The 12,599-nt window shown below is 35.2% G+C and overlaps 1 protein-coding gene across 4 annotated transcripts in view; it reads right to left on the minus strand.

Annotated features, from left to right (window-relative positions):
• The window catches only part of CDH19 (cadherin 19), a 46,996-nt gene that overhangs the window by 14,358 nt on the left and 20,039 nt on the right, over positions 1-12,599 (minus strand). For all 4 annotated transcript variants that reach the window (XM_045850088.1, XM_045850087.1, XM_045850090.1 and 1 more), the window contains exons 4-6: positions 7,088-7,207; positions 3,578-3,742; positions 469-650 (exon numbers count right to left, since the gene is read on the minus strand). In XM_045850088.1, coding sequence (XP_045706044.1) covers positions 469-650; positions 3,578-3,742; positions 7,088-7,207 — 467 coding nt within the window. The remainder of the gene's footprint in view (positions 1-468; positions 651-3,577; positions 3,743-7,087; positions 7,208-12,599) is intronic.

Genomic DNA, 12,599 nt, shown 5'->3' on the forward strand with positions numbered 1-12,599 from the left:
GTATTTTGTTGTTTATATCTATTATAAAATGCTTCAGGATATTAACTGTATCTGCACATTTCTTTAAAAATTTATTTGAGTATCTATTATTGTCTCTTAAATATATCTTAGTAAGTCCTATTACCAGTACATATAATTTCCAAATAATTTTTAATTTAGGTTTAAAATTATACTTTTCTGTGGATAAATATCTTATGGAATTAAGAATTATTTTTTGACATTTAAGATCTTTTCATAAAGTTCGTCCTTTACTTAACATATTTTTTAAAAAACATTCTACATATAATGCAAGAAGTTCTGTAATAACAAAACCACATCTCTAAATTCCTTGTCTCCTTACACCATAAATAAATCACAGGTTCTCATTTCGAAACTAACTGGCTACACAAAATAACTGTATGTATTTCTGATTTGAAATAAAATTGCAGTAAAATTATTCTGCAAAGCAAATAATTTTAATATATCTACCTTTTTTAATACAACTATTCCTTCTTGGGTCTCATGATTAGTGATGATATCAAACGTTTGTGAATCATCTTCAATGACGTACTCCATTTCTGCATTATCTCCTATGTCATTATCATAGGCCATGATTTTTCCTATAGAAGTACCAGTGGGTGCGAATTCAGAGACATTCATGCGGTATAAACCTTCGAAAACAAAATTCAAGATACTTCATATAAATAATAAACATAAGAATCTCCCAATTATAGCACCCTTTATTTATGGGCCATAGGGAAACCCATGCCCACCTTTGCCTTTTTTTAAGATTTTATTTATTTTTAGAGAGAGAGAAAGGGAGGGAGAAAGAGGGAGAAAAACATTGACCAATCGGGGACTGATCCCACAACCCAGGTATATGCCTTAACTGGGAGTTGAACAGTGACCTTTTGCTTTGCAGCATGGCGCCCAACCGATACACATGCATGTACACACATATACTCATTCTTTATTTTTACCATCTGCATATTTCTTTAAAAATTTATTTGATCATCTATTATTGTCTCTTAAATATATCTTAGTAAGTCCTATGACCAATACATATAATTTCCAAATTTCTACTTATTATAAAAACCATCTCAATATTCATGGATATATTTTTATTGTACCCTTCCATGGGCCCACAATAAACTTGATAAAAAGTTTTTCAATTTCACTTAAGCATTCTTATACCTAAAATAACCAAAAACATGTAAGCATGAATTCATGATGGCAGAGACTACGAGCCATAGTTGAGTTCCAAGCATAATAGTTTGACTTGGAGGTTTTGAGGCTGGATTCCGTTAGACTTAGTGGACGTGAAAAAGGAAGTTAGATCCATCAAATTTGGTAAGTGGATGCAGTATAAAAACTATGTTTAAATTAGATGACTTCATTGTTTAGCCACAACAATATAATGGTAACTGTACTTGAAACATATAGATAATAAATAGAAATAACTCAGCTCTTTTCCTGACTTTCAGAAGTATCGTGCCTGAAACTGATAAAGACTAGCCAGCCTTACATTATTACTTTCTGATTTATACTAAAATATAGGAAATAACATATTTTATTATTCTAAAGAATGAAATTTCTTAGTATTAAAAAAGAGACCATGTAATATAATTTTCTTTAAAGATATTATTGATTTCCTCTGAAGCATTCTTATTTCTTTTAGCAAGCCACTTCACAGATTGCCTCGAAAGACTTTCCTTTATTTTTTTAAGTGAAAATGTTAAAGTAGCTAATCTTTTATTCTGTAAGGAAATAACAGTTTAACTGTGCTGCAGTGTTTATTTCATTGTGGGAAAATAAAAAGAATTGTTTATTTGATCACATAATATAAAATTGTCAACAAATTAATCCAGTGAAATAGACTAGGTTTATTCAGTGAATTCAGCCACTATTTTTGTACGTTTTCTATATGCCAATTATTTGATAAAGGTCTGGGCATTTTGGATTTCGTTAGACATTATCTTCTTGCCTATAGGGATACATTCACCTTGTGGAGAGAGTCACAAACACAATGCCACTCATAGCATGAAGGTAGAGGTCACACATTGCTACCCCATTGCCTAAATTCTGTTCAGAAAGGAGCTCACAAAGGAATGAGGAGCTGTAGCTCTAAAGGTGCAAAGCTGCAATTACGTGGGGTGACTACATTCTAGAAATCTAGAAATGAGTTCTCGAAATGTAGAGCACGGTGACTATAGTTAATGTAACTATATTAAATCATTGAAATTTGCTAAGAGAGTAGGCCTCAGGTGCCCTCACCACACACACACATGCAAGCCAGCTGTGCAGGGACAGATACATGAGTTAGTCTGACTGCAGTGATGATCTCACTATAACCCTATCAGAAGCTCATGTTGTACACCTCAAATATTTACAATTTCTATTTGAAAATAATAACAGTGGCTACATTTTCAAACTAATAAAATGTAAAACAGGATGATAGCACAGGAGTAAATATTCAGAATTATAGTATTTCTCAAAAGTTCAGAAAAAGCTGACGACCCTGGGCCTGGCACCAAGTGGCTACCCCGAGTAGCGTCTGCATCATTTTGTGCATGTGTGTGTGTGTGTGTGTGTGTGTGTGTCTGTTTGATCTACTTCTTTCTTTGTTCCATGCTCATCACATTTTCCTTCCATCGTGATAACTGCTCATGATTTCTAGAAAAGCTTGCAAGTTGATTTCTGAAGCTAAGACAGAAACCCCTGAAAAAGAAGCTCCCTAGACAATAAATTCCTCCTCATAATGTCTAAAGAAATTCTTTCTGAACCACACAGCATAATGTAACTTGTACTCACTACTTAAATTCTGACAGCAGGTGTGATCTATTCTTGCTACAAAAATAAAAAATAAGAAATATTCATTTTAGATCATTATTGGTCAGAGGTCAAAGAATGACTCCCAAAGGTATTTGTGCCCTAATACCCTTGAAAACACGCAACGGGGAATTAAGGTTTTAGGTGGAATTAAAGTTGCTAATCAGCTAACCTTGGCTGTGGACATGGGTCTCTCCAAGTGGGCCCATGTAATCACACGTGTCCTTAAAGTAGAAGAAGAGGTAAAACTGAAGATCAGCGTGATGGCAGAGAGGGGGGGTATGACACGACAGCCTTGGCTGCCTCTGAGATACGTGGCTCTGCACAAGAACCAGAAAGGGTCCTCTAGGAGCTGGGTGTGGCCTCCAGTTGACAGCCATCAAGGAGACAGAGGCTGTGAATCTGTCTCCAAATCCAAGAGAACAGGTCCCGCCCTCGAGCTCAGAAGAAGGAAGGCAGCCCCCACAGTCGCACTGAGGTTGGTCTGACTTGACCTGCTGACGCCTGTACCAGACATCCTTAAGGTAACCAGTTTGCGTTAAGACATGAAGTTGGTGGCGATTGGTGACAGAAGCAATTGAACATATTGCTCTTTCGTTTGTATTTGACCTTTCACACTAGAGAAAATAATCACAATTAGCACCACGGAATTTATTTTATATAATGTTAGTGCTGTAGTAGTGCTCTTGGAATGCAAACCAACAGCTGCACGTACACTCGGCAGACTTATAATGACGTCATAACGAAAATTCAAGATGCTTCTACTTACTTGTTTTAAACACCGGCTTATTGTCATTAACATCAGAAAGTTTAACTAATACGCTCGTTGTTCCTGACAGTGCTCCAGGCAGGCCGATCTTGTCTTTGGCTTGAATGATTACCCAATACTCATCTTGCAGTTCTCTGTCCATTTTAGAAGATATTCTTATAATGCCTTTAAAAATGTGATAAACTCCAATTATTATTCTATAATTAACCATGGCATCTTGCTAGTTAATTTCTTAAGATTCCAACCATATAATCATACTTCTGACACGTTTCAAATCATCACAATGTGCTAGATACCGCTCCAGAGAAAAAGTAATAATAATAACAAATTAAACAATTCTGCCTTGATTTTAGTGTGCCATCACAACATTAAGAACACTAGTAGACCCTTAATAAAACCTCATTTTATGATAACCCACAGGTACAAAAGAAGACTGTTCTATTTTTACATCAACTATTTTCTGCTATCTTCTCTAGTATAATATTAGTGCGCTACAATTAACTTTTCTTCTTAACTTGGCATAAGATAGTTTATTACGGATAAATGTGTAAATTACAACACCAAATTTATGTAAAAATATTGTGCACCTGTGATGCCTATTTTGAGTCCTGATGTATAAAGAAAAGTTGGTTTTTGATACATAATTATGATAACATATCACAGAACAACTTGAGAAAGGATGGTAGACTATATTATTGCAATCTCATTATCAGCTCTGCCTTACACAACTTTAAATAGAAAACGATTTCCAGATATATGTATGATACAGATGCTTTCACTTGGATAAACTACGTGAAATCATATGTCTGTACCATTTAGTTGGTATTTTTAATTCAGAGTTTAACCTATTATGGTGTTAACCATGGTTGAAATATCAAGTAAAGTGTGTTTTGCAATGAGTTTGCAAAATAAATTTTGAGTTAACTGTCAAAAAATAATTATTCATAATCTACCAGTGAAGATGAACAATGCACAAGTGTTCAAACTCAAGATGAGCCATGATGAATATGGTAATGCATGACCACTTTCTAGAAAATCAGTTAGTGAAGAAATTATCACTGAATAAAACTTCGGAAAGATTTCAGCAGTCCCTAGGGGAATGCGGTCCTGAAGATTTGGGGAACACTTAACAAAGACACAGGAAAGATAATCTTCAAATGTATCTGGAAAAAAAGTGTTCATCAGAAAAATCATGATACCAGTTACTTTTAAAATAATAAAATAGACTGCTTTGTGACAGGATTTTAATTGTGGATAGAGTATTTCATAAGTATCATGTATAATGTGAATCAGCATGAAAACCATTGAATATATTCAACAGATGCTACGAGTATCTCCCAATGTGTGACTCAAGAGAGTGTTGTTTCATATTAGCAAAGGAAAATAGTACTAGAGCTTCCGGCATACATCGTACATCCAAAGATGCAGAGGCCAGTGAAGCAGTGAGAGGACCAGAGACACCTTTGCTCCCTGGGTGTGGGCGCTTGCATGCACTTTGTCTACTTTATTTTTAACTTTTCTTCTCACCTTCAAACCAAACAAAGGATATACAGGGTCTGGCACAAGTAACACCCTTTTTTGTTACAAAATATTTTATTACAAAATCATAAGCATGTCATTCTGTAACATAACAACATCACACTCAAGCACACCAGAGGACATTTTAGGTGAAATGGTCAAATCGCCGTCCATCTTGTGCGAGACGTTCACGTACCCCACCAGCCACACCAAGGTGTCCCTTCGGCTGGACCCTGTGTATTCCCAGACCCTCTCCTATACTCCAAAACTTACAACTTCATTTTTTTGGAGGGCCTCAATTTTCTTGCTGCCCACTCCACCTTGCCTCCATGAATGCAATTCATAGCTTTCTCAAAGTTGCTCCATACATTTTTTTAAAAACAGTGATGGTTGGGGAAAAAAGACAGTAAAAGGTAATGCTTCAAAACTGTCAAGAAACTCCAGGGTGACCCAGCACGTGTCTGTTGTTCAGATACCTCGTTTCCTACTCTCCTGCTCTGCGAGTTCCCACAGGGGCCTCTCATCTAAGCACACCCCCCCACTCTCCCATCTCAGGAACGTCTCTCCCATTCTTCCTGGGACCTGGGACGCCCCTGGGCTCCCTAGGGCTGGGCCACCGGCTCCACTCTGCATCCCGGCTTCAGTGTGTTCTGTCTTGGACCCACAGTATAAATTCGTCCTCACTTTCTTTCTCTTATTGGATCATGTTCGTTTCCCTTGATACTATTCACAAACTGAGTATATGTATTTGTGAATATTTGCATGTTTAATATACATTTGTGAGTTCCAGGAGAGGATTCCATGTTGTTGTTGTTTTAGGTCGTAAAGTCCTAAATCCAGTAGGTTGCACAACGCCTGTTACACATTCAGCCCTTCGCAACCAGGATTGTGGGAGGGAGTTAAAACATAATGTCTTAAGGAATCCATTGCATGTCCTAACATAGCTTTTATTGTGTGCATCCAGCATAATAGAAGCTAGGTACTATGCTTGGTGGAATTACAAATACAGTCACTCAAGTTCTATTTTTCAGAATCTCTCCCAAGAAACCCTGATTGATAAAGGCCGAGGCTTTTATTATCTGCTAATTGAATGAAGCAGTAAGAGATGCTTAAAGGTCCACCAAAATGTTTTAATTCTTTTAAGCTTTTCATGCCACTGAGATGGAAAAATAATTTGCCTCTTATTAACTAGAGTAAATGTTTCCTTCTTTTGCCACATTCTTGGCAGTTAGTTACACACGTGTATGGGTTTTCTCTTTCCCGTTTGTGAAACTATAAGCTCTTGAAGGCAGGATTTCTATAGGCTTAACCTTTGTGTTGGACACGGCAACCAGTGTCTGTAAAATGAAATAGTATCATGTAATTTTTATGTATCCAGTGGACGTTATTTCAAAAAACAAGAACCGCGTCCTACTTATTTTATAAAATATTCAATTCATTAATGAAAATTGGAAAAGCAATTTTAGAAATTCAAGTTTTACATCTAAATTAAAAAGAGAGGGACTGCAAAAAAAATCATTTTTTGAAAGTGAATGTCTCCTATCAATTGCTGCATCCGGCAAGTTCATGCTTAATGGTAGCCGTTCTGGTTTGGACTGCAGGTGTATCTCATTGTGATTTTAGTTCGCACTCCCGAGATGATTAATGAGGTGAGCATTTTTAATATGCTTGTAGGCTTTTTGTCAATTGCTTGTAAAGTTTTTTTCCCCATATTTTTAACTGGGTAATCTGTCATTTTCTACTTGATTAGCAAGAATCCTTACACGTGTCTTATTTCCCATACACTAACCATGTGCAGTATGGATGTGTAAAAACCAACCTTTCAATCTTAGAAATATTAGCTAAAAGACTAAACATGATTGTGTTTAAAATAAAACCTGTTTGTTTGTGTAATAGTAGGTCTGGTTTACAGCCTGCTTGTAAGCTGAATGTTTTTGCTGTTATATTTGCCTGAGGATTATATAGGATTGCATTTTGTTTCATCGGAAATACCTGTTTTTGCTTCAATGGAGAAATACGGTTGGCCTTGCAGCAAGCTGTACACGAGATGAGCATTGTAGCCAGTGGAGGGATCATCAGCATCACTTGCTGTCACCTGGATGACGGACGTCTCTGAAGAGAAAGTAAACAGTTGCGAGAAATTCACTCTGGTATGATGGAACAATCAATTCGGTTCTGTAGAGCGTTCCTTCTTAGCGAGTACGATGATGATATACAGTCAAATACTGGTACACCTCTTTGTTCTGAGTTTGAATACTATGTAATATATTTCTGTATAGACAAGAGAGTACCACCTCATACAGAATGGCTCCAATTCCCATATACCATGTAGAATTTTGTGTAGACCTATGACGTGATTAAATGAACCATGGATCAATCCGTGACAATGTGTAATTCAGACTTTTCAAAGGTATGTAATTAGCATAGAAAGGAAAAATAATTGAAAAAACTTTCCTTCAAAAATTATCTTGTGATCAGTAACTCAAAAAATTGGAGAATGTTGGCAAAACATTAATAAAGGTTATTGAAATGAACTTGAGATAGTATCAAATTGGGGTGGGCATAGCTATTTTGCTTCTTAATTCCCTTCTATAAATTACCTTGTTGTTTAAAAAACTTTTTTTAAGTACGAAGCAAAATCTACCAGATATCGATTAGCATTTAGCATTAAAATCCAGTAGCAATCAATAAAAATATTCAAAAAATAAGTACTTGTACATTTAAAATTAATGTTCAAATTAAATTTCTTTAAAAGTACTTAGTTTTTTATTATCTTTATGGAATCTAGCATTATGGATTTTCTTCAAAATTCTCGTTTATTGATTCATGATGGGCCATATCAATAAGACTGGTAAAACAATAGCACAAAATCCAGTAGGCTATGTGATTTTCTTTGCAACAAACACCAGGATTTTTTCATTACAATCTAATTTTAGAAACCAAGAAACTCTACTAGAAAATCCTTGTATTCTTCAGTAATCAAATTATTGAAACTTTACCACGGACCTTAATTCTATATATTGTCTATACAATGTTTCATGGCTTGTTTTTTTTTAAATATTTATTTATTTAGTTTAAGCAGAGGGGACTGGTGGGAGAAAGAGGAGAGAAACATCACAAGCCCCCAGCTGGAGAACCTGCCCGCAACCCAGGCACGTGCTCTCACTGGGAATCGACCCTTTGGTTCGCCGACCAGCACTCAGTCCGCTGAGCCACCCCAGCCGGGGCTGCTGCTTTGCTCAGTATTTTTATGTTAGCTTTTTAACACTTGCTTTATACTGCACAACTACTTAAAATGTACACAAATTCATTTCAAGAGTTTTAGACTATTGTCCTGCCATTTGTGACGGACCTTAAGAGCATTATGATACATAAGATAAGTCAGACACAGAAACACAAAACTAGATAACATCACACGTAGAATGTAGAAAAGCTCAACACATAAAAACAGAGGGTAGACTGCGGGTTACCAGGGGTTGAGCATGGGGGAATTGGGGAGTTATTGGTCAAAGGGTAGAAACTTGCATTTAGAAGGTGTGTTCTGAAGAGCTAATGCACAATATAGTGACTGTCATCCAAGATAGTGCATCACAAACTTCCAAGTGGCCGAGAGATGAGATCTTCAAGGTCCCACTACCAAAGAAGTAATGACTATGTGACGTGATGGAGATGTTAGCCAATGATTTGGTGGTAAGCATATTGCAATATGTAATATATCAAATCGACACATTGTACACCTTAAATTTATAGAATGTAATATTAAAGTTATATCTAGATAGATAGATCAGCCCATTGATCCTTGTAGTGATCGTGAAGTTATTTCAACAAAAGCCCTCCTAGGAGCCATCGATTTAATCAGTTAGTATTTGGCAAGAGGTTCTTTCGACTACTCTTCTGTGGACACATCACTTACTTCTCGTACAAGTTCTCATGGTCTCCATTTAATTTCTTCCCACAGGGGTTTCCCATTCCTAGTGTCCAGAACTAGACTGCTGATATGCGGCTTCAGGAATAATCAGCAAAATCATGGTATGGTTCGTTGTTGACCCAAAGAAATTCTTAATATTAAAACCTTATATTTTGTGGCACATTATTTCTTACACTCCACAGAAGAAACTACATGTAAAAAGTAGATACCTACCAAATTTACTCTAGTTTATTGTAATGTACCTGCTAATAATACTAAAATTTAAAAAGAACAGGATTGTGTGTTTACCACCCAAGGTTCACACCCAATACAATTTACATATTCACAGAATGGAACATTTGAAACCTACAGAGTGTTATTAACCGATGTCACCCCAATATGTGTATTTAAAATGGTGAAAAAAATTAAAATAAAAAGTCAGGGACAGATGTTTCTAGAAAGATTCCAGAAATAAAATAGGATTGAACAGAGCTGTCCTGGTTAAAACTGGTCATGGGATCACCCTACTTTAGAACGCCTGTGACAATACAAAATCACCCCTAGGACTATGTATACAGGTGAGTGACTACCCCAGGATAGGTATGTGGATGTTGAATTGCCCCACCCTTAACTCCTACTATGCCATCTTAAGACACCTTCCTGTAATTAGAATTGGCAACTCTTAAAATTTTAACTTGGCTGGATCCTTGAAATTGAGTTAGGAAGGAATGCTAACCAGAAAGTGCCTAAAGCCTTCTGAGAGAAGTCACATTAGCTTGATCAGTCTTTGTAAGGGCAAACAATTGCATTTCCTGTCTAAAAATTTTCTTAGATCAATTTTAATCTATTCTGTTTAGTGAATAGGAGTTTAACTGAAAAAAAGTTGTTCTCTCAGAATTATACAAATACAATATTCAACAGAACAACCCTGGGTTCTAGTATCACAATGATAGTTGATAGTGTCGGCCAAAATTACCCTTAAGAGACTTTTCCAAAAGTGCAAATTTAAATCATTTTTATCTTCCTAACCAGCTTCTGAATCTTAAGAGCTTATTTTATTTTTCAAAATAACCTTATGAAAGTAAATTTGAGATGATATTTGACTTTGCCTATTTTATTGGACACACTGTATCGCAAAATCATATTGTTATGTAGGTCACATAAGAAGTAAAATCACACCAAGTGCTTGAGAGAAAAATCACACTTTAGTACTCCCAGAATCTTCATTTGCTGACATAGTTTTTCATTTGTTAAGACATAGATAGAAAATTATAATGAAGGAATGGTATGTTAATATAAAGCATTTATTGTGTATGAGGAGCGATAAATTGTGCTTTCTGTGGTAATGTTGATAAGTGCTAAAACTTATAAAACTACAGAAAATATTTGAAGGTTGCAAACATTATTGGTAGCATCAATTATATTCTCAAGACTTTAGACCTATTTACCCATCGAAAGTAAAATCTGATGTAAAAATACTGTCACTCTGTCAGTGTTGATTTATATGGATTTTAGTACAAGCCAGAATTATAGAGGACTGAATGATTCTCACCCAAAGGTAGTTTAATATTAGTAACAAAACTGTATTAGATGGTGGTGTCTCATATTTCACAAAGAATGCTTTATCTTCTCATTATTTTGGGGAGACATCCAAACATAAAAATGCAAAAGAGTGATAAATTCTGATGTACAGGCTAGGTTAAATATCATAGAAGCGACAGAGAAGTCAGCAACCTGTGCTAAGGACATTATGTCTGTAAAGTTTGCATTTATTACAGAATACTACATAAACAGCATGCTGCAGCTTAATATCGTGCATTCAAGCCAAGATTTCCACTGTAGATTTCAAAATGACTCATTTACTTTTGTGTGTAGTGTTTTTGTTCCGAATCCAGTGCTAAAAGTATTAACAGGCTTTTCTTAGGATGAAGATGTAAACTGTCTAACAGAAAAGCTATTCTTACTCACAGCTTTATGATGCTGTATACTTGGAAGTTGCTAAGAGAGCAGATCCTAACTGTGATTAATCTGATGAATCTGCAACAAATTTATTGAGACGATGTGGGCTTGTCCAATGGTCAAATTCAAACTCACAGTAAATAATATTCTTTTGACCTACAGCCTGAATCTGTGATCTTGGTAACAAAAACAGATATAAGCTATTAGATGATCTAGTAAAAAGGCAGTTTTATGAAATTAAATACATGATGGGAATAATGGTTTAACCTATGCGTCTGCCCATTCCTTGACACTGAGAACTTGTTTTGTTAGTATAAGGATTATTAGTTATTTATAAGTATTGACTGGCCCATCCATGCTTATATCTGAGATGCAGTTACTTTACAGCCTGGGACCTCCAAGTGACACTCAAGAAAGAAATGCCATTTTCCTCTTGTCAATGCAAATGTGCAAACTATTCTTTAAGTAATTTTGCTTTCTGTCCATAATCACCTGAAAATTAGGCCATTCGTATTATTCTTGGGTTGCAGCTTTGACATCTCTACTTTTAATAATATGAGAGAATTTAAGGCAAATAAATTGGTCTGTATTTAATAAATAATAATATATTCACAAAGAATACAAAGAAAAATCGATCCTAGTACCCATCACTTTCAATTCATGTGTCCAAAGCCATAAGTTTCATAGGATCTAATTTTCATATCTGATGTATTTTAAGAAACAAAGATTTTTGTTTCTGAGAAATCTCTGCTACATGTAATACTTATTACAATTCATGAAAAAATTTGAAATCTGTGTAAATTTTACATAAATTTCATTTAATCTTTTTATAATGGCTCTACATTATGACATATGTGTGCCATGTTAATGATAAATAATCTTAAAATGAAGTTTTTTTCAGCTTTATTGAGATGTAATTGACAAGTAATATTAAATAAGTTTAAGATACATGATGATTGATACACGCATATGCTGGGAAATGATAACCACAATAAGGTTAGTTAACATCTCCAACACCTGACATAATCACAATTTTGTTTTCATAGTAAGAACAATTAGGATCTACTCTCTTAGCAACTTCCAAGTATAAACTACAGTCCCGTTAACACTACCATACTGTATGTATTACATCCCTAGCCTCTAATCATCTCATAATTGGAAGTTTGTATCCTCACTGGCTAATGAATCAAACATTCAGTTAAAACAGTTTTTGAGCATGGAAACAACATTTTAAATGACCATAACTGGATCACATTTCAGTTTATCACATATTAATGAATTGTATCAATTACATTTTATAACACACTGTGTTATCAAAATTTTCTGACTCAGTGAGTGAGTGCACTAATTTTGCATAACCACTATAATTTCCCCCTATTGTAAAGACATTTCTGATTCCTGAGGTCGTCAATTCTTATATCTCATGGAAAAGTACTCTATTCTACATGTATTATATTTAAAATATTAATAAAAGTGACATTGAGTTTAAAAAAAACTTGCAAGTGTGTACAGCTCCACAGAGATATCCATCCAATTTGTTTTGAGTTTAGTCTCCACGTTGCATGATTTGGATGCACAGAGAATTTTTGTCTTACAAACGTACTCCTATTTTTCTCCTACATAACTGTAAGGTTGACC

This window comes from Phyllostomus hastatus, unplaced genomic scaffold, assembly GCF_019186645.2.
Source record: "Phyllostomus hastatus isolate PE091 unplaced genomic scaffold, TTU_PhHast_1.1 phas_contig_80, whole genome shotgun sequence".
Lineage (NCBI taxonomy): Eukaryota > Metazoa > Chordata > Mammalia > Chiroptera > Phyllostomidae > Phyllostomus > Phyllostomus hastatus.